Source organism: Alligator mississippiensis, chromosome 10 (genome assembly GCF_030867095.1).
Source record: "Alligator mississippiensis isolate rAllMis1 chromosome 10, rAllMis1, whole genome shotgun sequence".
Classification (NCBI taxonomy): Eukaryota; Metazoa; Chordata; order Crocodylia; family Alligatoridae; genus Alligator; species Alligator mississippiensis.
In genome coordinates, this window is record NC_081833.1 from 21,323,278 (window position 1) to 21,348,939 (window position 25,662).

The 25,662-nt window shown below is 44.1% G+C and overlaps 2 protein-coding genes across 3 annotated transcripts in view; both read left to right on the plus strand.

The window, feature by feature from the left end:
* The window catches only part of GCN1 (GCN1 activator of EIF2AK4), a 67,565-nt gene extending 63,768 nt beyond the window's left edge, over window positions 1-3,797 (plus strand). Inside the window, exons 56-58 of the mRNA XM_006276363.3 lie at window positions 21-128; window positions 1,846-2,064; window positions 3,086-3,797. Coding sequence (XP_006276425.2) covers window positions 21-128; window positions 1,846-2,064; window positions 3,086-3,211 — 453 coding nt within the window. The 3' untranslated portion in view covers window positions 3,212-3,797. The remainder of the gene's footprint in view (window positions 1-20; window positions 129-1,845; window positions 2,065-3,085) is intronic.
* Window positions 3,798-9,368: 5,571 nt separating this feature from the next.
* On the plus strand, window positions 9,369-24,650 carry RAB35 (RAB35, member RAS oncogene family). 2 transcript variants are annotated; one of them, XM_006276364.4, is made up of 6 exons: window positions 9,369-9,576; window positions 12,807-12,857; window positions 13,595-13,718; window positions 21,031-21,155; window positions 21,233-21,357; window positions 22,060-24,650. In XM_006276364.4, exons 1-6 carry the CDS (start codon window positions 9,525-9,527, stop codon window positions 22,186-22,188), a joined length of 606 nt encoding a protein of 201 aa, XP_006276426.1. In that variant the 5' UTR covers window positions 9,369-9,524; the 3' UTR covers window positions 22,189-24,650. The 2 variants fall into 2 exon arrangements, with proteins under 2 accessions (XP_006276426.1, XP_059569530.1); XM_059713547.1 differs by lacking the exon at window positions 9,369-9,576 and adding an exon at window positions 10,026-10,053.
* Window positions 24,651-25,662: the final 1,012 nt, after the last annotated feature.

The window sequence follows — 25,662 nt, forward strand, 5'->3', positions numbered from 1 at the left end:
ACCATTTCTTTGTACTACAGATTCCCATTGCCATTAGTGGTATCAGGGGGATGGGCTTTCTTATGAAATATCACATAGAAGCAGAAGGAGGAAACTTGCCCCTGAAACTCTCCAACTTCTTTATTAAGGTGAGTCTAGGAATGCCTCTTTTTCAGGTTTGTGCCACCTGAACTCTTTCTTGGGGATGTTTAAGCAATGGAACATGACCTGTGTTTGGGTCTGCTACAACGGGCCAAGGGCTTCTTAATGAATTTCAGCACTAGTTGTAACATGGAGTGAAAGTTGTAACTTTAGACATACTATTTTGTGAAACTATAAACCTTATACTAAAGTATCTAGATTTTTCTGCAGCAAGGTACAAACAAAATGTTTTTCAACATTTATAGTTTTTATAAGTGTGCCCATTCAGATGCTAAACACCATGGTGAAGAACAGAGCAAGGTTTTATGCTCAAATTCTAGCTAACCTGGTTATGCTGTCCTTATTGCAGATAGTAGGTACATAATATACCTGATGTTGTACTAAGCCATGCAGTAGGAAGACCAAAGGTAGAATTTCAGCATTGTTTTTCATGGATGCAGAAACTTACAAGCGGCAGGTGACTGTAATAGGATTAAATAAAAAGAAACAAAATCAAGATTTTGTCAATTTCTGCTTCAGGTTGTATGAAGATGTGGGCTCTGACTTTTGTTTTTTTTCCACTTTTTTATAACAGAAATATCCAGAAGGGCAACTCTGGCTTTCCCTGGTTTTGCTGCAGAATAGTTTGGGTGATCAGCTCTCACCTTTTTCTTATTGAAATGGCTGGCAGTGACAAACATAATGCTGTGGAGAAAAGAGAGCCATTGAAGTTAAAGAAATAGATATTAACAAAACAACCCTAAAAAGCAGAGTTTGAAGACAACTGAGTAAACAGTCCTTTTCCTCTCAGTTGCTTTGGTTTCAGTCTCTTTGACAGACCCTTTGATGACATATAGAGTAGACAACAGCTAAATTTCTAATGCAAAAACCTCAGCATCTCTTTGTGCAGTATAAAAAAATGGAAAAAACACACACACTATTTTTTTCCTTTGTTTGTCACCTTTACCTTAATTTATCTTTATTTTCAGGATGTAATGTTTTTCCTTTTGAATTAGGTCATGAACTGACTTGGTGCACACACCAGTGTCATAAAGCAGACCTGGTATGTGAAAGCACATCTAAGTTCCAGGCTTTGAAAACTTGTAGGCTTTACATTAACCTGCATGACACAGTTCATTTTGACAAGATGGGATGAAATGTGGTCTTAATAGACATGAATGTGGTGATAGAAGTGTTACAATACAAAATAACTTTAAAATGTTAACCATTTTACTTTAAAGATTAAAAAGAGAAAAAGGGTCAAATTCAAGTTCAGAATAAAAGGTGACAAAATCCATTGTCAACAGGTAAAAGGATCTCATAGACACTGCCCTTATGTGCCAGGTTTCAGCATGATTCAGGCTCTTAATGGGTGAGTGCATTTTACTGAAAATGCTGGAACTGAAATGTCACCGGGCTGGTGGTGACTGTCATTTCCTGAATTAACTGAAGGAAACCATGTGACCTGTAGACAATCGTCTGCAAAACTTCTTTTTGAAAGGTGTTCTTGTGTTAGAATCCTGAGTTGATCTCAGGTAGCAGTTTGGTTAAGTTTATGGAAACATAGAAGTGTACTGTGGTGAGAATGAGAAATAAATGCAGCTCTGTGAACACTTGCGTTTGTGGGTTAGTTTCATAGATGCTCGACTTTCAAAAAAAATCAGTTGGGACTTTGAAAAGTTGTCTTTTGATGTACTGGAAATTAAGGTTCTCTGTCTCTTGCAGTGTCTCCAGAACCCATCAAGTGACATCAGATTAGTTGCAGAAAAGATGATCTGGTGGGCAAATAAAAAGCAAATGCCCTCACTGGATCCTCAGACAATTAAACCAATTCTCAAAGCACTTCTGGACAATACAAAGGACAAAAACACCAGTGTGAGGGCCTACAGTGACCAAGCCATAGTTAATCTCCTGAAGATGAGAGAGGGTGAAGAAGTGCTTCAGGTATGAGGAAGAAATGCCTTATCTTGCTTTGCATGCTGATTACCCTCCAAATATCATGTATTTGAATGTATCAGGAATCTCTTGCAGTATTAACTATTACAAATGGTGGGTCCCTGGATCTGCACATAATCCTTCATCCTCTGCCATTGTTTCTGGATCATACTCCAGTATTTTTGTGCCCAGCTATCACAGGGCTCCACATGAGCCGTAATATGGATTCCAAAAATGTAGTAAGCTGGGTCTGTACCTAAAAATTAATAACCTGCAGAATGCTTTAAAATCCTTGCCAAGCTGTGGCTGTTTATATCTAGGGTCACTAATATATGAACACTTTGTTATAGCTGTTCTATAGATCCTGTTTTAGGAGGGATGAAATAGTCTTTTGCATGCCAATGGCCCAAGTACATTTCCAACTTTCAGCTATTTTTATTGAGTGCTCATGTCTGAATTTGTGGAACCAGCTGAAAGGCTGTGGTGTGCTTGAAAGTATGCAGGAGTTCTGTGTGTGTTTTGGCTGAAACAATTGTAAAGGACTTATCCAGGCGTGTTCTAGTCTGTTTGCCACAAATGATTTTAGTTAAAGCTAATACAAAGTTGAGATTTCCAAAGCAGGTTTAATTTCAGTCTGTAAACCTGAATCTATAACTATTCCTGCAGCCAGCACTGAAGTTATTTTAAAAGTCTTAACTCCAGCCCTAAAAACAGAAGAATTAAAGACTGACATCTGTGTTTGATTGTATGTACAGAGAGAGCACCTTGAATGTAACAGGCTTAATAAACCACTTTGCATTTGAAGTGTAAGATCCCTGTGTTTTGATTCACAATTTAATTTCATTCATTAGATTTGTTGAGAGAGAGAATGATAAAGAAGTTATTTGATATAGCTGTAGATGTGTGCACATCGATCCAGTGCTTCTTTGTTATGATCTTGCATTATACTGATTTTGTCCTTGCTTTTTTTGCCATGACATAGCATAAGGAGTTATTGTAATTGCTGTTATTCTTGTTCATATTTCCACAGTCTGTCTCTAAGATCCTAGATGCTGCCAGTTTGGATCTGCTGAATGAAAGCTGCAGAAGATCTCTAAAGAAGCTTGCCAGCCAGTCTGACTCGGACGAACAGATAGACGACACCATACTAACGTGATAATTCTGATCCAGAAGAAAGAAAACATTGAACCCAACCGCTGCATCAGCATTTCAACTAAAAAAACAATGTTAAATGTTTTCATTTTTGAAAATATGTTAATTCTGGTGGGGGCTTGCAAAAAGGACTCCCAGAGAGTATTTTAATATCAGAAATATACCAGAATAGCCTTAATTAGACTCATTAGCTGAATATTGAAAATTTGGTCCCCTTTTTGGAATGGAGAATGTGTAAGAGAAAGTCATACCAATCAGTACTGAATAATTAAGGCTGATTGTAAGATATGATGGGGCATCAGGCTTAAAACTCTGGTGAAATCTCTTTCTTTATCAGGGTCTACTTAAAACCTCCAGTAAATGGAGCTCTCCCTTTTCCACAGACTCTGTGCAATGGGAATAGACCTCTGTGAAAGTTTAAAACCTATTGTTTTTGTGTACTGCTACCTTGCTGCTTGTGACAGTTCTGAAGGCTGAAAATCCCTGTAAAACAAATTATTTAAAATAGCCTTAGAAATTGAAAATGCAGAGGGGGGAATTAAATGCAGGCTGTTTAAAGAAGAAACATTTAATAAAGGCTTTGGATTTAATCCCACCAGTGAAAGCATTTTTCTTTCTATAAAAGCATATTGTCAAGAGCATTAGGCTGTCCTGAAACAGGTATATTAGAAAAGGTTTCTTATATTGCATTTACTTTTTAGATACATTTTTCTCAAGAGTTCTACTGGTTCTAGAGTAGACAGCATTGTAATAAACAAGAGAGATTTCCAGTATTGAAACAAGCTAGGGGTTTGCAAGCCAGACAAGACTAAACATTTAACAAAATTGACAAAAATGGATTCCAATTCAGGAATTATATGATCTCATTCCAGGAATGTGAATGACCACTGGCATCTTTTCAGTTGCCTGTCTGTTGGACATAACGCCTTCATTTTCTGTGACCTCAACTACTTGATAGTCCATTCAAATTAACATGTAGCCTTGCCCAGAGGTTATGTCATTGAACACTAAGGATGTTATTTATCAGGCAAAATCCACCTCAAAGTTTACATTTCATTAATACTGTTTACACAAAGTATGGGGGGTGGGGAGGGAGCAAAAGGCACAGAAATGTGTCTTATACATTTATATGACCATAAAACGTAGAGCCAAGTTGTCCAATGGGGTTATAAATGCTGATATTTAGTAGCTACCATGGTAACAAAAGTGAACAGGAAAAGGGTTTTGATGGATCTTAGTAATATCAACACTAAAAGTTCACCAGAAATTAAAAATAAATGTTAAAATAGAAATATCCCATAAGGTAGCTTCTGGTCAAAAGTTTATTGTTTTAAGAATCTGTTGAAAGGACCTTGCTCTTCCCTAAAACCTCCATAATATGATTTTGGACCAGCAGGATGATAGAGCTGCTATGTGTAACGATCTGATTCACCTATAATGATTTATTTTATGCCAAGTCTTTCTTCTGTTTTGGTAAAAAAAAAAAAAAAAAAAGCAAAAAAACAAAAACCAAAAAACAGTAAAGTACATATTCCAAGTCATGGCCATGACTAGATGATAATATAGTCATCAAAGGGTAAAAAAGGGGCGTTAAGTGGAATACATGGTCTTGAACAGGTTTGATGCATTAGGGTAGTTTTACCCATAATGCATGAGTTGCATTTTGTTATAAAACATTTAAATAAGGAAAACCAAAAAGATACAAATATCTTATGCACTGAAACAAATGTACCCAAAGTTAATACAAGTTAAAAAGGTAAAACAGGCAGCAAAATGTTCAGTGGATATATTCAGGGGTGTACTTGGGACTTTGATCCCGAAAGCTTGCAGAAAAGGACAATTTTCTTGCCATTTTCCAGTTGGTCTAATAAAAGGTATCATTTTGGAACCAAGAGTTCTAGTTTTTTGTATGTCACTGTATATATTGAAATTATGATTCTTTTATTATAGCAGATAGGTAGGAAGGGGTACAGAATGTGACAGATCTCTTTAAGAAGGGTTGTTCATTTCAGTAATTAAAGGCACTGGTCTTGTGGACACATGCTCTCTCTCTTTATGCATCCTAAAGTAGTTTCCACTTACAAAAAGCAGTGTTAAGACAATAACATTTTTTAAAGTTCCACTGTTAGTATGTGATCATGTATGGGTATTTTAACATTCATGTTAGGCTGAAGATTATAAATTAAGTGCTTAAAGCAGTGGTGCTCAGCCATGCACAGGTTGTGTCATCTTGTCTGCAGTGTTCCCCATGGGTCCAAAAATTTGGTGGGGGAATAGTGGCAGTCATGACTTCCAGGGCCATGGCAATTAACACTGCCACTGCTCCCCCACCCCCAATGGTCCAGACCCACGGGGAGCCCTGTGGACTGGATGATCATGCTGACACATGGGTTCATTCTATGACTCCATCTGGTGTGTGCGGTTGCATCCATGGACTGGCCCTGTGTACTGACTCAGTGCTGGATCTGATCTGTGCCACACATTGGGTCTGTGGGGCCGGAAGTTTGAGTACCGGTGGCTTAAAGACACTTGCACATAGTTTTCACCTTGAATAGCATCAAGTGAAAAATTCATGTTCTAATTGAAAGCAATTTGGTTGACAGTTTGACTTTAAAACTAACATGACAAATTGTTTTGGTCTCCTTTTGGAAAGAAGGTGCTAATTTTCAATATTTAACTATACAAAAATCTAAACTTGGCTGTTGTGATTTCAATGTCAATGTTTCTGATTTATCAAAATATTTACACACTAATATATAATAACTCTGATGAGTGGGTAGCTTCTGTGCGAACTTGAGAGAGAGCAATTTTTTTTCATGTTATATGTCTTCCAAATAAGCCTTTCAGTAGAAGAAAGACATTTTATACCACTGACTAAACTAAGAGCTTTGAATTGTCAAGTTACTGTCAATGAGTGGCAGTTGAACTGCATGTAGATCCGAAAGAAATTTGTTGGAGAAATGTTCAAACTTGAAAGACTTTATCCAATTTAAATGAAAGAGACAGGAAATTCAGATGAAAGTAGGAAATATCAAATACTTGGATCTCAAGATAATCTTGTTTTATGAAACCGATACTACTTCCTAAACTGATACTATTGTGAAGTGTTCATGTTGTAGGAAAATCACTGATTTCAAGCATTCATTTAAAATTATGAGAGAAAGTCTCATGAGATTTTTAAGAAGAAAGGGGAGGGCTTATTTCTCATTTGTGGGGTTTTTTTTGCACCTTTAGGATGTATGCACACTGGTCATGTCTTCATCTTTTTTCTATAACTGGGCACATTTACACATGCACTGTAATGCACATTAGCCTATTTTAATGCATATTAAAGCATCATGTAAATGACCTTGCTTTTTACTAATGCTTATTAAAATTGGCTAATGCACAGTAAGCATCACGTAAAAAAGCATGCTCTTTAGTTGATGCGCATTACACTAGGCTAATGTGCATTTTTCTAGTACAGCAAAAGCTCTGTTATCGGGCACCCATGGGGAATGGGGGGTGCCGGATAACCAAATATGCCGGTTACCTGAGAGGCCCAAACAGCATCTTTGCCTTTTCGGGCTGCCACCCCTCCCACCGCATCCGGTGTGCTGCTGCCCGTCCCTGGCATTAGTGTGCTGGAGGACAGGGAGGGGGGCCCGGCACAGGCTGCTTTGCCCTGGGCCATGGAGGCTTGGTGAAACCAGAAATGCCATAGTGAGCACTTCCGGTTTTGCTTTTGCAGTGTCAACCGGCATGCTGGTTTCTAAGGTGCTGGATAACATGGCTTTTGCTGTACCTCAAAATGGAAGGCAGTTTTACATGTGTTCCAGTGTTGGTGAGGTGGCACTTTAATTAGACCAGCTCCGAGAGCCACTCTAATTAGTGTTGCTGCATCTTGTGCATCAGTGTCCCTGTGCTTAAAAATGGTGGCAGGGGTGCTTGAACTAAAGCTCGTTTGACGAGCTTTGGATAAAGTGCCCCCACCACCATTTTTAAGCATGGGGATGCCGAAATGTGAGGCCCAGGAGGCTGCTGGAGTGCAACAATTGCCATGCTCCAGCAGACTTGATTAACTGAGTCTGCTCCAATGTACTGGAATTCCCCGGGCATTGGAGCAGCCTCCATGCTCATGTGTAGGCACCCAGAGACACTATAATGCACATTAACTAAAGCGCATTAATGGATGTGTAGATGCACCCACTGAAGGCTAAAACATAAAACAATTGCAAGACTTACAATCAAAATCATAAACACTGGCCGCACTGCTGAATGGGGATGTGGGAGGGTGGGGTGAGAGAGATATTTTACACATTTTATAAGCCAAAAATCATCAGCGCACAGCTGCCTGTGATATCACCCCACTAGCCTTTTGCAGTCTAACTGGTATATAAATTATCCTGTGTAAATGGGAAGGAAATAATTCCAAAGATGATTAAAGATGCAAGAGACGTTACTTGTGAAAGCAACAAGATCCCAAGCCTTCCCGATCTTAATCCCATCATATGCAGGCTTGATAAAAGAAATTATTCCCTGCCAAGTGAGCCTGTGGAGAAATAGGAGTGGAAACAGCTATTTCCCATAAACATGTCATTCATACAGAAGAGACTATTAATCTGATTTATATAGGTGCTGTTCCAGTGACAAATTATTCTACTGAGGTCCTCAGAGCTTGATATATTCTAATCCTTCAGTGTCTGTGAAGCAGAAGACTGATTCAGCTATATTTTATATCTCACACATTATAAAGGGTCACAGCATTTTTTGAGTTTCACTCTACTTGTCTGCCAGGTTTTCTACCTTCTGCCAGCCTGCAGATATCAACAATCTGGCAGGTAAATGTTATTTTTCAGAGCTAATTATTCCAATTTTAAAAAGAATGTGTATTAATAATATACCTGAACTGATAAATTGTAACCATATGCTTAAATTAAGAAATGAGCTGCTTAGCTTATTGAAATAATTGTGTCAATATTTTGGCTCAAGTAACTACAAAAAAACTTGGCAAGACTGCAATTTTATCAAGTACCTAGAACACCTGTTTAAGTGTTTCTTTGCCTCCTTTTGTGTCTTTTCAGCATGTACCTACAAATCAAAAATTGGTGGGGGAAAAACCTAAATAAACGACATGCTAAATTTAAAACAGGCTTCCTGGACTACTTTTTAACAGTAGATCCTGCAGGCCCTAGTTCAATCAGACTGATCAGGGTGTGCAGTCTGTTTGCAACGCTAACGAGCGATACACACGTATTTACAAGGCTCTTTGGGTGAATCTTACCTTTTATGAGGCCAACTTAGATGCTTGGAATTTTTTTCCAACTGGATTCACCCAAAGAACCCTGTCTGCCCGTCCTTCGACCGACACGGCTACGACCTACACCCCGTAATGAGTGCGCATAGGCATCTCGGCTGCCTAGTGGGCAATGTTGGAGCAGCAGGTGTGAGCTTCTCTTACGAAGGTGGCAGTGGCTCTAGGATGTATAAAACTGTCCCGTCCACAGCGATGGACCTCGTGTTTAACAGCGAGGGGATCCAAGTACAGACGGGAAAGCAAGGGGGTGCAGACGTGGCGGCAGCGCTGTGCAGAGGCCGGGCCCGCGGCTGCATCCTGGTATTGGGAATGACCGCTAGCCCCAGCTCCGGAGGCTTGTGACCCCTCTCGGGAGCCCCTGGGGTCTGGGCACCGGCCGGGCTCGGTGCGGCCTGCCCTCGGGGCAGCAATGCCGCCCTAGCAGGCAGCCGGGCAGCTGCAGGGCTCGTTCACAGGACGACCGGGTTGGACGGGCCTGGGGCAGTCCCTGCCGCAACCATCTCATCCACACGTTTTTCCAACCGGCTCTTAGCAACGACCGGGCCGCGTCCACACGCTGCAGCTCAGCCTCTTCCTTGAGGCCGCTGCCCTGGGCCCCGACCCGGGCCCACCCCTCCCCCCGCCAGGTGCGGCAAGGGCGCCACGCCCCGCGAGGAGCCCCGCGCCCGCACTGCGCATGCGCGCTCGCAGAGCAGCCGGCGCTGGGAAGCGCCAGGTGCAAGCACGGGCCCCGGCTGCTGGGCGGCGGGCGCGCCAAGTGCGCAAGCGCAGGGGGGCGCCGCCCGCCCGCGCGCATGCGCAGGCGGGCTCGTAAGGCCGCGCGCATGCGCCCGGGGCAGCGAGCGGCTGGTGGTGTCCGGCGGCGGAATCAGGCCGCGCAGGCGCGGGCGCAGGCGCGTTGCGGTGCGGTGCTGTGCGGCCGCTCGGGGTGTTGCAGCCGCCGCCGCTGCCGCTGTCAGTTCCGGCTGCTGCTTCGGGAAGCGGATCGGGCCCCGCCGCCTCAGAGCCCCGCGCCGCGGCCATGGCCCGGGACTACGACCACCTCTTCAAGCTGCTCATCATCGGCGACAGCGGTGCGGGGGGCCGGGCTGGGCTGGGCCGGGCGGCTCCGGGGGGGCCGGGGCGGGGCGGGGCGGGGCGGGGCGGGGCCGGGAGGGAGGGAGCGGGGTGGGAGTCGTGGCCGGGGCGGAGGGGCGGCCTCCCGCTTCCGGGGCAGGAGCTGATCCCCGGCCTTGCCCCGCCGGGGCCGTGTTTGTGCCCCGTGCCTGGTGCTCCGGGCTGGCCTGGGCCTGTGCTTGGGGCGGCCCGCGCGGGGGACTCGACGTGAAGGGACGGGAAACGCCTCCGGAGGCAAGAGGCCGGGGTGGCCCTCAGGCGTGCGGGCTGCCCCGGGGCGGGGGCCTGGGGCGAGCGCCCTTTGGCCTTGCGTCCGGACTTCGGTCAGCCCCGTTCCCCACCGCTGCCGCCTGCAGCCTGGAGCCGGAACTGGCACGGGCTGAGCAGGTGACATCCACGGCGTCTCTTCGCAGAGGTGTGGATGCAGGGCGCAGGTCTGCTCGACTGCGAATGAAGCATCGCATGATTGCAGGATCGGTCACCTCTGCAGCTTTATGTCAAGAAACGGCTGCCTGTGCCCATAAGCAGCAGCCCTGTTTAAGGCTATAGGGCCATATAAGGCCCTGTTTAAGCACCCACTTCTTAGGAGATGTGGGAAGGGCCTCGACACCCCTACTTTATGTAGAAGCAGTGGCTCTTTTGCCTAGTGGTCAGTTTCAGACCAATTTAAGAGAAAATAATCTGTATTAGAAAAGACTTTGTTTTTGTCTTCAAACATTGGAGTGCAGTTCATAGCTGCTGCTTAACTTGAGCAAAGCCCCTAATTGCTGAGCTCTGTTCAGTACGAGCAGCTGTATTATAGATGCCTGCAGCTCTGTGTTTGTACGGTTAAATCTCAGGATGGAGCTAAAGTATTGCTTTTTGAGTGCTTGTTCCTTAACTCCAAGAGGGAAAGCTTTGTCCCTCTTTTGAGAAATGTTTTGCTTGCACTGTTTATTGATCCTTAAAGAAAAGGCTAGTTATAGAAAAATGCATTGATGTTAGATTGGTTGAAACATCAGCAGCTTTCCCTAGTGTGGAGTTGAGAGGATTTTGAAGAGCTTTAAATCTGAGTTTTGGGGGTTGTTAAACAGGCCAGTTAAGCAAACCAACCAACCACAGAACTTTTTTTTTTATGTTGCCAAGAATTGCATCAAGTCTTTTTTGGGGGAGGAGGTGAAAAAGCTTGGGGTGGGGGGTGGGAATTACTGATATGGCTAATCCATAGCTAGACTTATTTTCCTGCTTCCACTTTTCTAATTGAGCTAGAGCTGGGTTTGTTTTGAAAGCTGGTTACAGTGCTGAAACTGTCCTGTGGCAGATCCCAACATCAGTCAGCAAAGACTTGTTGCTTACTTTTTTTTTTTTTTTTTTTTTTTGCATGGGTGGAAGATGCTCCACTGACCTGCTCCACAGCTTGAAATAACTGCATAGGAAGTGGGGGTCGGGGGAGTGTGGTTTCTCTATACATGAGCATTGTGGGTCATGGGTAGTGCTTTGTTAGTGGAACATACAGAACTTTCTGCCTTCAGGAGGCTTCTTCTTAAGGAGCTCTTTGCTTATTGTGGATCAAGGCATTATTTACTGCTGAAGTAGATCAGCGTGGCAAAGTTCAGTTAATTTGCAGCCCGTAGAGTTCTTCTGTGTTGCTTACAGCTGGCTTCCTCTTTACTACACTGGTGCTGTCTGACAAAAATATTTGTCCCTGCTTGTCTTCTCTGCTGTGAAGTGAGTGCTGAAGCTGCTCTTACCAAAGTTATACACTTCTTTTGCTGGGGGCTGCATCACTGTTACTTAGACAGATCAAGTGCAGCTCTTTGTTAAAGCCTGTTTAACTGGAGTTGTCTAGTTCTGGACTTGTACAGTTACATCTCGCCGTGGTGCTAAAATATTGATTTTGAGTGATTGCTTTTTAACCCCAAGAGGGAACCCAGTTTCCAGAAGCATTTTGCTTCCATCCTTTATTGATTCCTGAAGAAAAGCCATGGGATAGAAAAATGCATTGATGTTGGGTATCAGTTGAATCTAACTGGTCTGTGATCTGTCACCTTCTTGGAGTTGAGGTGCTTGGCCTTTGGCTGGTTGAACATGGTTGTCAGTACAATTAAATCTCATGTCATCTTTGTATTACAGGCCTCAGAAGCAGGCATGGCTTTTTTGGACATTAAGGAGCTAGCCTTGAGCTCTGGGCAAGGGGGGTTTAGGTTATGGGATGGTTGGATGTTGCAGGTCATCTAGTGGGATCTGAAAAGGCCACTGAGAACTACAAGAGCTTTCTGTTGGCATCGCACAAAGCCTTTGCAGGAGTGTGCACAGAGTGTGTTAATAAAACAAACTGGTTTCTCTGACTTGCCAAAGTAACTTCTAAACAGGAACACCAGGACCAGGTTGGCCAACTGGAGTTAAGTGGCTTCTCTAAAACTAGTGCACAGAGGTGACAATCTGGGGTGCCCTAATCCCAAATACATGCACATGAAGGGACCAGTTTCTTATGATGCACACCTTTTTGTTTTAAAAAAACAAATCCAAGATGCTTAAATGGGGAAGCTGCAGTGTGGCAGCGGATTACGTAGCACCTTATTCATATTTTCATTGCTTAAAATACTTTTAAAGTATTGAAACATCTTGGCAAGGGGCTCAACTTCAGAGTAAATCTGCAGTATAGAATGCATGTTGCTTCTTGCTAGGTATGGAGCAAGCATATTTTGGATGATCTTCATAGGACAGTGGTTCCTGACCTTGTGACAACTGTACCAATTTATGTGTGCTGCATTGACCAACATTTGATGCCTTCCATTTAAACTAATCACTAAATCGCAGCTTGGCAGCACTAATTCCTAGTTTTGTTGTCCGAGCAGTCCAAATTTCATTGCATATTAGAATGTATGTGACCTGAATCGGTGGCAGGCAACAGTTGATTTGGAAAAATGATGTTGCAGCATGTGCATAGCAGTAGAGGTGCATGTAACAATGGTTTGGACACCTACAGTGAATCATTTGAGATGTGGCCTAAAGTTCTGTTTGTACGAGAGCTGTTTCTGAAGGCCTTTGGTCAGGCACTGATGGTTCTAGGTTACTTGTCAGAAGAAGGAATTAGATGGGATTCAAAAATACAGTGAATAAGGTACAAAATAACACCATCTGTTACTCCTGTTCCAGTACAGAGCTCAGCACTTTATTTATTTTAATTTTTTTGGTTTTGTTGCAGGTGTGGGCAAGAGCAGCTTGCTGTTGCGTTTTGCAGATAATACTTTCTCAGGTAAGTGTTTTTTAATTCACTTCCAATAGCAAAGTGACCAAGGACCATCCAAACCATGCAAGCTGTCTTTCTGTCACTTGACACAGCTAGCTGTACTAGAAATCCATGATCTTTTCAGCACCACTTCTCTTGGATCAGCCACATGAGCCATTTATTTTGATCACCAGTTGTAAGCAAAAATCCCAGTCTCTGGATTAATATAGAAACCTGAAGTCAGTTTAATTTTTAATGTATCCACTGTCTCTTGGACCTGTGGGATTTGGATTGATTGATTACTTTAGGTAAATTATTTTCAATTACCTTTTCAATGACTTTACAAATAAGAGGAGACTATTAAAATGGACTGTATTTAATGGAAAAATAATTGCACAGGTACTTGTAACAAATATTCACCTCTGGATTCCTGTGAGTGAGATATTTGTGAATGTTAGCCTTCTTTTGAGGATTTTTAGTGCTTATTGTCTTTAGTGTTTATAGTGCAACTGCAGAATAGCTAGATTTCTTGCCATTGACTTTAATTTTGGTGGAAAATAGCCTTGAGCCATCAATAATGGTTATACGTATGACTTGAGAGGCCTATCTAAAAAGAGACCAGCTAGAGTAGATAGAGAAACAGGGTCCCCCTGAGGCTGTTGCTAGACATGGTGTATACACGTGTCATGGCAAACATTGTGGAATCTGATGTTGGGAGGATGGAAGGGCAGGCTTTCACTTGCATACATCCTTTCTCTCTGTAGGCAGCTACATTACCACAATTGGAGTGGATTTTAAAATCCGGACAGTTGAAATTAATGGAGAGAAGGTGAAACTACAGATCTGGGACACAGCTGGACAAGAGCGTTTCCGGACTATCACATCAACGTGAGTATAGCTGAACTTTTGACATGACAGTTGGCTACAAGCATGGCTATTGTAGACTACTAAAAACATGGCTTGGACATTGTAAAGCAGCAGTTTCTCAGATAATGCTGTCCTGTATCATTCTGCAGGAATTTTCTTCTTACCTTTGGTATGGCATGTGGAGGGGATGGCTTTACAGTTAAAGAACTCCTTTGGAGTAGGGACTTCTGGGTTCCAGCCTCTCCTACAAGTTTTCTGAATGACCTTTTACAAGTTGCCTAACTCTTCTGCTTTCAGTTTCCCAACTGTAAAGTTTGGGGGTAACATTTCCCTATCTTTATATAAACTAGTTAATATAACTTCTCAGTAAAATGCATCCTTTGGAATATGTTACAGAAGTACAAAGTAATAAGTATCACGCTGTCTTTGCAATTTAATGCAGAATTTAAGCATTCAGTATCCATATGCCTTTCTGTTGGAACTGTTTCACTGGGTGGGCTATGTTGTGTGGTGTTTTCTTGGAACAGGTGCCAAGAGAAAATCAATCTCTCTTTCCTTGGTTTGAGTTCAGTTTTATATCAATTGTCCTTTGAAGCATGTGCACAGCTTTTTCCGGTTCCTGAAGAAGCCACACCCAAAACCGCAGCTGCAGCATTGAGAAGGCAGAAGAATGAATTGGTTTTGCTAACTGGTAGCAGTCGATTTAGGGCTTCTCAGGGTTGTGCTGGGGAAGGAGGAGCCTTTTGTTTCCTCTCAAAAACAAACACGCAAATGTAGGAGGACCCAGGAGCCTGTCATCATTACTGATGTTTTCTTTGGCTCCTGTCAGGGAGGAAGGCCCTGTTTCTGACAATTGTACTAGGTAGCTGATCCAAAATAAAAGCATGAAGCAGTTGGCTGACATCAGGGTGGGTTTCAGAAATTAGGAATGGGAGAACAGAGCCTGATGCATGCTCCACCCCTTTCCTCTGCATTCCCATATGGCTACTGCTGGATTGCTTTCATTGTTTCATAGAAGGATTTCACTTGAACAGACTTGGGTAGTTCTCGTAGGGCTCCGGTGTATGACATCACTTCTTGTTTCAGTGCTGCGGCCAGATTCAGACAGGAAGTGGTGAGGGGGAGGCAGTGAGGCACTGCTGAAGTTCTTATCAGCTGTGCAATATGGGCCAGTCACAAAGCACTGAATTAGTGCTGAGTCAGCAAAGTGACTTCCTGTTTTGAGAGGCCACAGTCAAAACTTGGCTCTGAGTTAATGAGCGTTGGTTCATGAAACTGTGGAGTCTGATGCCTGCTACATTCAGTACTAGGCACTGTGGTTTTTTCAGTGGGGAATGTCAGGAAAAGAAACTTCCTCTTGTGGACATGAATAGCCATGGAGCTGCCTGTGTGTAACACAATGTGTAAATCTTTTGCTACTCCATCTACTTGCTATTTAAAAAAGAGACAGTTCAGGGGTGGTGGAGGATACTTTCTGCATGAGGGTTTTTAACTTCTTAGTGTTTAGAATGCTGCTGTTTTGCATAGGTTTTTCCGGGAAGGCTGAAGATGAGCAAGCGGTATTACCAAGGAGAGGAACAGGCCCCCAGTCATCCCCTGTCACAGTTTGCAATGTAGTTATGCTTTGGCCAAACAGCCTTCCATAGGTGATCCATAAAGATATCTAGCTCTATACACAGCTGCTTGGGTACTTTCATTTTTACTGTGTCTGTGTGGATGACAAATACCTTGGGTGAATACATGGAAAAAACTGCTCCAAAGCCCCTTCTATATTATAATGGCAAATCTTCCCTCCAGCCAGGTGGCTTGCTCTGGCTCCTTCTGGAGTGACCTGCTGACTTTCCTTTCAATGGCCACTAGAGATTACAAGGTGACCTCCTTTGGAGGAACATGCATTGCTTGCACAGATAGTAGATGGCAAGATTGTGGACTGTTAGAGCTTTTGATTGTCAAACTAGCATAGCAGTTGATCTGCATAGACTGAAACACTGAATGGTAGATCCAGTAACTGACTGTAGAGTTTACAAAAGGACTTGGCTAATCAAAAAGTGGGTGGAGTGGTAATACACTGTCAACAGAATGGCTTAAATTGCTGCAACAAAGGCGGGATTGAGGTTAATTTTATAGGAGGACGGCCTTCCTTTATTGTTTCCTTTAGCTGCAGAATTCTGATCCAATGTTCACTTGCACAGTAATAAGCCAAGTATGGCATACAGGCTGGAAGTTGGAGCATATATGGCAATAATAGTAATGGATTTGAAGTGCTACAGAGCAGACTGAACTGATGAGCAGTAGGGGTGCACTGATGAAGATTTTTTTTTTTAGCTGATCCCGATGGCCAATTTAACCACACATAACAGCCAATGCCAATCTGATAGCCAATATACAGCCTGGCAGCTTGAGAGCAGCATCTGGCCTGTAAGTCTGTGGGGAGAGAAGGGGTGTGGTGGTTGAAGATCAAGGCCCCCACGGTGATTGAAGGGAGTAGGGCTGGGGCAGAAGCTGCAAGGCGGAGCATGGGGTGGAGCCATGTGGGGCTCGTTGTGGGGAGGAGCAGCTCCCCGTTGCTGCATGCACCCTGGGGGAGGCATGGGGGGCATGTGCCCCCAGACTTATGCATGGGGCAAGGGTGGGCTGCCTGCTGCAGACTTGGGACCAGGGACTGTGCTGGCTTCTTCCTGGCAGGGGCTGGGCTGGGCTGTGCTTGGGGAAGGATGGGTGGCGGTGCTGGGAGGGTGGGCTGTGGCAAATTTTGGGGTGGCCATAGCTCAACCTGTAGCTAGCTCACCCCGTAGCTCCCTCTCCCAGCACTGCTGCCTGCCCTGCCTTGCCCCACCCTACCCTGAGCATAGCCCTGGCCTACCCCCCTCCTGCTGGGAAGAGGCTGGTGCAGCCCCTGGCTTTGAGTCTGCAGCGGGCAGCCTGCCATCACCCCATGCATAAATTGGGGAGGCACATGCCTGCCCCCCCCCCCCCCCAATCCCTTGCCTGGGGTACACGCAGTGGTGGGGATCTGCCCCCCTCTCCACCCCCTGGATAAGCTGCAGGCAGCTCTGTCCTGCACCCTGCCTTGGCTGCACAGCCCCAGCCCCTGCCCCACTCCCTCCCTCCCCATGCAGGATTCCATCTGCCTCCCCCGGCCCTTTCCCCCGCACAGACTTACCAGCCAGGCACTGCTCTCCAAAATGCCAGGCTACATTTCTGGCCATGTGCATGCTGTAACTACATGCTTGCACGTGGCATTTATCAGTGACATTATTGGCTACAGTGGCCAAAAAAAGTAGATTGCCAATAATGTCAATTTTCCTTTTATTGGTGCCAATCTGATATGGACCGATATATCGATGATTTCTCATTAAAGGTGCAATGGCTGAAAACAGGAAATCATTAAACTCTAGTTCCAGTAATCCAGAAGCTGCTGCTAAAATAATGTGTGGAAAACATTAAGAAAGGCAAAAGAACTAAATTTTATAAAGCCAGCAACTTAAACTGGACTGAAATTGCAAATAGCAGCAAGCTGCATTTTCTTTCAGTTTTGAAGATCATAATACACTGGTGTGTTATGATTTGATAACACTGCTATATCTTAAAATTTTTTCACAAGATTTCATAGCAAAAATGGAACGCGTTCATACTGTGTTTACACAGTTGTGTAAACTTCATCATTTTGGTTCTTCCTTCCCCCTTGACTTTGTCTGAACGTTGCACTCCAGGATTTCAGCTTTAACATAAGGCCTGGAGGGGAGACAGTAGGGGTAGCTCCATTCAACTTGGTGGGGTGTGGGGTATTGACTCTGAAGCCTAATATGTGCTAAACACCAGCAGCTGTCTTACAGCTGTTCAGTTTAACAGAAACATCAAGTGACTGTGCAACATTATTGGATGTAGTCACAGATCCTGAACTAGGAGAAGCAAGTTGTTGTCAGTATTTGCTGGTGTGTGTGGGCAGTGAGAATTTTATTCCCTCTTCATGCCCCCATTTAAAGTAGCTTCTATCCTTTCCAAAATGTGTGTGCTTGGAGGGGGTTGGGAGAGAGACAAGGTATCCCCCTCCCTAATATCAAAACTGCCTCTTGGTTGCCAGAAACACAAAGCTAACTCCCACTCTTTCCTGAATGCCAAAAGCCCCATCTGTCTCCTATCCAGTTGCCAAAGCCTACAAGGCAACTTCTGTAAGCAGTTACATGTGTTCAAGACACGATCCTATATTGATAGTACTGGCCTCTACTGGGTGGAGATGGTGGTCTAACTTGCTGTGTATGATACAAACTCTTAAGGAAGGTAAATGGGTAATATAGAATAGGATGACTAGCCTTGGAAGGACAGTGACTGCTTAGCTTCATCTAGGGCAGTGGTTCTCTACCTCCTTTAATCTCAAGGCCCTCTCATAACTTTTCTGAAGTTGGTGGAACCCCAGCTGAGAGTCACTAAGATAGAGCCTAAGTTCTGAAAAGATCTGGAGGGAGCCTTGAGGCTGAAAAATGGAGAAGTACTGATCTGGCTGGTGCCATGCGAGAGTGGGGAGAACTAGGCCTAGTCCTGCTATGTCCTGGAGCTCTTTCCACTGTCTGTTGTCCCTGCCCCACCTCTAGTCTGTACCTGAGGGGGGAAAGGGTGCCCCTACCACTAAGGCTAATCCTGCAGGATTTCATGCTGCCTGCTCCCCCACCCCCCGTGCAGTCTCTCCTGCTAGCTGCAGGAACATGAGAGGTGTGGAGGTGACGACTTGGGCTGCAAAGCATGGCTCCATCCATGTATCCACTTGCAGCACATTGCTGGGAGCATGGAGGCAGCCAGTATAGGGGCTGCCTTGGGGGCAGGACATGGTAGTAGCAGCAACGGTCCTTGGAGGCAGCCATGGGCACTGCTGAGGTAGCTGCGGAATGTGCAGGGAGCTAGAGTGAGGAAGAAAACATTTACCTTCTCTTGCAGGGGCTGGGTGGCATGGCATCCTGGCTGAGAATCGCTGATCTAGGTCTATGCTTTATTTCAAAATTCTGCAAAGCCGTAATGAGGGAATCTTCAGAGAAGGACAAAAATAGCAGTTTTGTGCAGGTGACTGCAGTGCTCGCTTGCTGCTGGGAAGTAGTGGGTCAGGCTCAGGCTGAAACATGTTTTATGAAACACTCCTGCTTTCTGAGTGGGAGGATTTGAAAGTAAACCTTGTGTCCAGAATCCAAGTTGGAACAGTATTGGGCTGTGTTTAGAAGATGGGAGATCATAAAACAAGACAGAATGTGCATATACAAGGTGCTTTCCTTCTGGAGATAGATGCAGTGCATGTTGCAGTCATAAGGATACATTTTTGCCTGTGTGTGTGCACTCTGGATAAAGATATTACTGGTCAAAAAAATTTTAAATTTTATGAAGAAAACTGAGTTTACTGCAATTGTGGGGGGGACATGTCTAGGAGTATCATGATGCATCATGATGGGGACTGATTGGAAAACTGCCTGGGAGAATGTTTCCTACCAAGTTGAGCTTATAGCATAAGTTACTGGGGAAGCAATGCAAGAAAGTCAGGAAGTGCCTGGACTTTTTTTGGAGAAAGCAACTGGAAATGACAGCATACAGGTAAGCAGCTAGACTGGGATGGTGACCTTCTGTACATATACTGATCTTAAGCCAACCCAGTTGCAGAGCCACTAGCTATCTTTTCATGTGAAACGGAAGTTGGGACAGAACAATTGGGAGTGAAAAACCTAGCTGAAAAGCCTACCAGAGAGTAATACCTTTCACTTCAGTGTACGTCAAGTGCCAGTGTCTTACAGATGAGGATACTGAGGGAAAGATGTTAGTGACCTGCTCAGTCTGCCAGTAAGTTGGTGGTAGAGGTGTAATGAACTTGGAACTTCTTCGAAATGCAGCCCTGTTGGATTTGCTGATGTGGATTTGGGTGCCTTCAGATTGGGGAAGGAAGGATTCAGCAGAGAGGTAACAGGATTCTAAGCTGTCATCACAGCTGTCATCTTTAAAATGCAGAGGGAGAAATGTCCTTGTGGAAACGATAATGGCAAGAGACTTGCTTCTGGAAATCTTGAAACTTATTTTAGGAGAACTCTTCCACTGGGCTACCCTAAATTTCTTCTTTTGCTTAAATGTGAACCCTGTTCAAGAACAAAAAAAGGAGGCAGAAGAAAGAGGTAAATGTGACTAGTAAAATAATTTGTATGACAGTTCTAGCTGGAAAATGCTATAAATTCCAAAGTATTGGGAGGCATAGTATTAATTGTCTCTGGGCAGATCTACTTAGTTCATAAATAAGAATTCTCTTAACTGGTAGTCCTGAAGACTCGGCTAGAGTGTGGGTGTGAAGCCTGATTTTTTTTTTTTTTTTTTTTTTTGACCTTTTCACATAATCATTATACAATAAATGTTTTGAAGGCCATATGGATTTTTCAGTGAAGCATGTACTGCCTGTTGTTTTGAGTGGATTTGTCCAGGTGAAACTATTCAGAACCTAGTGAGCCATTCTGTGCAATAATTGGTATTTCTTAGCTGTGTTTGGTCATACAAGACTAATAAGAACAAAATGCATTTGAAGCTAAGCATTAATCACTAAAGGTAGTGGAAAGTGACTTGAGCACACATACGGAGTAGATCTGTTGAGTAGGAAGGTGCCATCAGTACACAGTCACTCAACAAGACAGGAATGCTACAAGCTTTGAAGAGAGATAATTGATTTAGGGCTGAATAGCAAAGCAGTGATCAGATCCCAGTCATGATTACCTCAGACTCTAGTGCCTAATGCATGCTTTTCCACAAAACCACTTTATCAGTTAATTTGGTTAGCTGCCTGCTTGGAGCTGGAATAGCACGCTGTGTTGTCAAAGGGGAATGGGCACCAAATGAAATAGAGGGGCAGGAATCTGTACAGCCTCTCTTTTTTTTTTTTTTTTTTTTTTTTTCTTTTTCTTTCTGTGCTTGACATCCTCAGCCCATGGGAGCTCTAACTGTAGAGGGAGAAAGATTCACATGACATAATAGGAACAGCCCATCCTGCAGCATCTCTTCTGCTCCCCAGCTAGGAGACAGCACCTCCTTGCCCAGGATCCTGGGCAGCTGAACAAGAAAATGTAACTGTTTTAAATTGATCTGACAACTCCTACGATATTGGCACTCAGCCCTGCTAAGCGAACAGGGGACTGTGTGGGTTTGGGTGGAGCATGGACTGACTTGCACAAACATTGAAGTCCCAGTTGGGTAAGGAAACAGGCACTTGTTCGTTCAGGTCTTACTACTAATGGGCTTCTCCATCATTATATGGGACAGTGCCAGCCCAAAGGCCATTGTCTCAAGTTTGAACTAGCATCTGTCTTTCTTCCCCCCCCAGGTATTACAGAGGAACACATGGAGTCATTGTTGTTTATGATGTCACCAGCGCAGAGTCCTTTGTGAATGTCAAGCGGTGGTTACATGAAATTAACCAAAACTGCGATGATGTCTGCCGGATATTAGGTAAGCTTCTTGGTGGAGACATTCTCTTGCTCTGGGAACCTGGGGAGTGCAGCACTAACTTGTTTTTTCCATTTTAGTGGGAAATAAGAATGATGACCCAGAGCGGAAGGTGGTGGAGACGGAAGATGCCTATAAATTTGCCGGGCAGATGGAGATCCAGTTGTTCGAGACGAGCGCCAAAGAAAATGTTAATGTGGAAGAGGTAATGCACTAGATGGGAGTGGGTATAGACCTACCTTTCAGAGATAATGTTCTGAGAGACCAAATATTGCATCTATTCCAAGAAGATGCAAACCCTCCTTTCTTCTTTTGGAGGCAAAAATAGCTAGTTTGTTAGAATAATTCTTGCTGGCAGAGTTGAGGGAAAATCTCTTTTTACTCTACAAGCTGTAAGTGAAGAGCTGAAACTGTCAGAGGCAGAGCTGCAGTGGGGGTGGGGAGGACACTGAAGCTGGATGGTGAAATTATTAAAGCCTTGGTATGTTTAGATTTTTCCCCCATCTTGCTAGAAGTGCCTGCCTTGGTGGGAGGGAACCCTAGATCTTAGCTCTCTGGTCTTGGTGAGGCAGAGTAAGGGACCAAACCCTGATTAGTTCATCTTGGTGGCCTTAGGAAGAGGAAAAATTCCAGCCCTGCACTTGCTGGCTTTAATCAGAGCCTAGCGTGAAAGTGAGGTAGGGGAGTGCTAAGTCTCTGATTTGGCTGGAGTCTGTGGACCCTAGCTTGGCCTCAGACAGCTGTGGGCGAAGAGGGGAACCCACAAAGACCAGCAGGTCATGACTCGGCAGCACCATAACTTGCTATCCCCATTCTGGTTGTGTCATTTTATCTGCTTCTGTAGACATGACTCCTCAGCAGCTGGCCTGCATTCCTGGTAGCCTGAACTTGCTTGTTTCTCTTGCAGATGTTTAATTGCATTACAGAGCTGGTTCTGCGAGCAAAGAAAGAAAACTTGGCAAAGCAGCAACAGCAGCACCAGAATGATGTTGTGAAGCTAACTAAGAACAGTAAAAGGAAGAAGCGGTGCTGCTAATGCCCTTTCCCTGCTGCAGAGACTGCTCTCAGACAGATCAGCCCCTCCAGCTAGACTCGGGCAATTCCACTGGGGCAGGCTTTGGGAGGACCTTCTCAGTTTTGTGCCGTTATTTAAAGATTTTTCTCCATGTTTTCTATCAAGAAGCGCTGGCACCTTACCACTGTAGTGCCAAGAAGTTGTCTGATGGACTCTCGCCCCCTCTCCTCCCCTGCTCCTTCCAGCGCGCCTTGTAGATAAGAAAGGACGTTGCCTACCAAGTGGACGGATTTAACCCAAGAGTTTGTACATAATGTATATTGCTTTAACCAGCTGCACCTCCCTCTTGTTGCTCTGGCTTAGGCCTTCTTAATGTCAACCAATCATGAACTATAGAGTTCATCTTTTTAAAGATATAGTACAAAGTTCTTAATGCGAGTAGGCCCCTGGCTGACAGTGACTGCTCCCTGGGGCTTTGGGCTTCGTTTTGTTTGGGCTCCAGGCTGGCAACTGGTGCCTCTGGGGCCTTTGGCTTCTCTTCTGAGTTCCGGGCTGCTCCTGGGGCTTTGGCTTCATCTCTCTAGGTACCAGGATTGCAGAAGCTGCTGCTGGAGCCTGGGGTTTCACTTTCCTAGCTCCTGGGCTAGCAGCTGGTGCTGCTGCTTGGGCCTTGAGTTCTGCCATATTCCAGGATATGGCAGGATCCCTGGGTTTCCTCATCTCCCCATGCTGCAGCCCAGCTGTACCTATGCTCCTTAGTTTGTATCAAGATATTTAAAATCAATCCTGCAGAAATGGGATTTATTTGGACTTAAACATTTTTTTTTCTAAACCACCCCCCCACAAACAAGAAAGTTGGCTCCTGGTGATCTCTGCTTCTGGGTCTGCCAGGGGCTTCTGGGCAGGGTCCAAGCTCCTAGAGAAAAAACCAGTGTGAATCTGCCAAAAACTTCTTCGTCCTGTACACAAGAAGAAGACATGAGCTTGAATGTGAATTCTGGTAGCAGAGCCTTCCTTGCAAGAGATGACAGGCACAGAAAAGAATCCCGATGTTCCAGGCACCTGGATCCGAGAGCTGCTGCAGAATCGTTCCCAAAACTCTTATGTCAGCAAGGAGGACCACTGATGCATGGAAAGTTTGCTTGCTTGGGTTATTTGGTGGTGGTTGTGTGTGCGGATCACCTTTAATGTATTCTGCTCTCACTATGCTGGACAGCATTTTCCTGACCCTCACTGGCTTTTGAGGGAAAAATAAGGGCTCACTTCATCAGTTTCTGAATAGATGCACTCAGAGGCCCGACCAAAAGGTAGCACGTGTGTGGGCTGTTGAAGTACAAGTTCAGCAGCTGAATCATTCTCTAAACAACCATGAAATGATGACTAGGAAGGGGTAGGGAGTGAGGCTTCCTTCTGGACTCTGGAGATGATACTGCCTCTAAGGCGTGTGGTCCTTTGGACTCGGTGGTGGTAGGTTTGGTTGAACATGTTCCATTGATGTTCACTAGCTTTAAATCATCCCTTCCCTCACCCAAGCAAGATTAAATCCAAGTCACTTACGATATTTTGCTTGGGTTGAATTCTTATGGTTTGTGGTAGAAGACCTGATGATACAATCACGAGATAGATCAATCACTCTAAAGATTTTTAAATTTTTTTTTTTTTTTTTCACAGAAGCAATGAATGTGACAGGCTTTTAATCAATTAAAGTGCCAGGAGTGTCTACCCAATTGCCTTCTCCTGTCTCTTTTCACATATCGGTTGCCTCTTTCATTGATTGCCCAAGAGTAGGTATGAGCTAGGCCAATGCTGCTAGTGTGAGCTTTCTGGTAATTGGAAGACATGGGATGGCTGCCTCAAGAGGTGGCAGCAGAAATAAGAGCATGCATCCACCTTCAATGCTTATAACATGGAATGCTGTCTGTGTGCCAGGAGGGAGTTCTGATTTTTCTCTAACTTGTGCTACAGTGGCCACTTTCAGATCAGGGGCCCATCCTGCATTACTTTCACAGGACTCTTGTGCAAGGCAGTGTGCAGGGCTAGGCAGAGAGAACTTGATACAGGCAAAAGTAAAGGAAACCCAATGTCTGCATTTACTGGAACTGATGCAATAAAGTGAGGAAATGGTGCACCTGATCTGGAGTGTTCTCTTGTGTGGAAAGGTTGGTCCTCCTTGGTCCAAGTGATTATGGCCATGGGTATGAATTTTGCCAATCCAGCAGTCCAACTTTCTCATTTGAAGTGGGATGTTTTTCTAGAGATGGCTGCAAAGGAGCAGTAATCTCCTTACTGTTGCCACTAAGTATTAAACAGGAAGGGAGAAGGAGTGGGGACGACATCTCTAGTGGTGCTGATGTGAAGTTTCCTACATGTCGAGCAATGGAATGTCTAACTGGTTTGCTAGGATTATTTCTGTATTGAAAGTTTCTAATTATGCTTTTTAAATAATTTTAAAAAACTAAAAATAAAGGTTACAAGCTGCCAAATTTTTCCTTTGAGGGTCTGTTTCCTCTGCTCTCCAACCTCTGGTGCTGGGTTCTGTCCCTGGCTTGCTTCTTTCTGCTTATACACCATGCTTTTGCTGCAGAGTGCATCAGTAAAGTAAAATAACTGCCTTCAAACATCTTGCTGTTCTGGGACTTCTGGGTGTGCTTGGTGCAACTGTATATTAAATCTTTACCAGTGTTCAGTTGGCAGGAGGATTTTTTTTTTTTTTTTTTAAGTAGAGGGGAAAGGCGTAGTGTACAAGGTGAAGTGCTGATGGCTTTCCTAGGCTCTTTAGGTCTAACCTATTGGGTGCAGGGAAAGTCTGGCGCTTTTTTGGAGGCAGCACAGGCCAGACTTTTAAATTGGTAAGAGAAGTTGGACAAAAGCTCATCCTGGATGTGGAGGGAGTGTTGCTTCCATCTGTGCCATTCTAAAATAAGAGTAAAGTAGCTGGTGCAAGATGGAGGCATTTCATTGTTCCTCTGTTGCTCTGTTTGACTTGGAGCTTATTATTGCTAGAACTTCTTTCTGTATTCATTATTCAGGTTCCTCACCACTTGCTGCTAAGAGCTTTAATCATACCAGCTAATTTTTTCCAGCTCTAATGCCTTGGTCTCTTTTTAAAATGAGATCCTTCTCATCTATTCTATGCAGCTGAAGGAATGAATGCACTAGAAAGATGCTGTTATTTCAGTGCTATGCACCTCTGGAAGATCATCATCTGACAGGGTTGCTTGAGATGGCAAGATACTGTTACAGTGGGATGTTATGGTGACTCTAAGAAGTTAGTTAAGTGAGCCTTCTTCATACTTTCACAGAATAACCAGTGATTTGAAAGTGGAGACCATGTCATAGAAATGATTCATCTTTATTCTGAAGAGAACTATTTACAAAAGAAGCAGTAGAGCATTGTATTTACTAAAATATGCCTTTATAGATTTATATAATGTGGATCTTTATAAAAAAAACAAAACAAAACCATACACGTATTTACATTGCTTCTACGTACAA

Bases quoted from the DNA above. Each gene is read 5' to 3' on its own strand.
- RAB35 (XM_006276364.4), top strand. From the start codon at position 9,525: ATGGCCCGGGACTACGACCACCTCTTCAAGCTGCTCATCATCGGCGAC. The intron at 9,577-12,806 runs GTGCGGGGGGCC...GTTTTGTTGCAG, and splicing joins GCTCATCATCGGCGACAGCG to GTGTGGGCAAGAGCAGCTTG. The intron at 21,156-21,232 runs GTAAGCTTCTTG...TTTCCATTTTAG, and splicing joins TGATGTCTGCCGGATATTAG to TGGGAAATAAGAATGATGAC.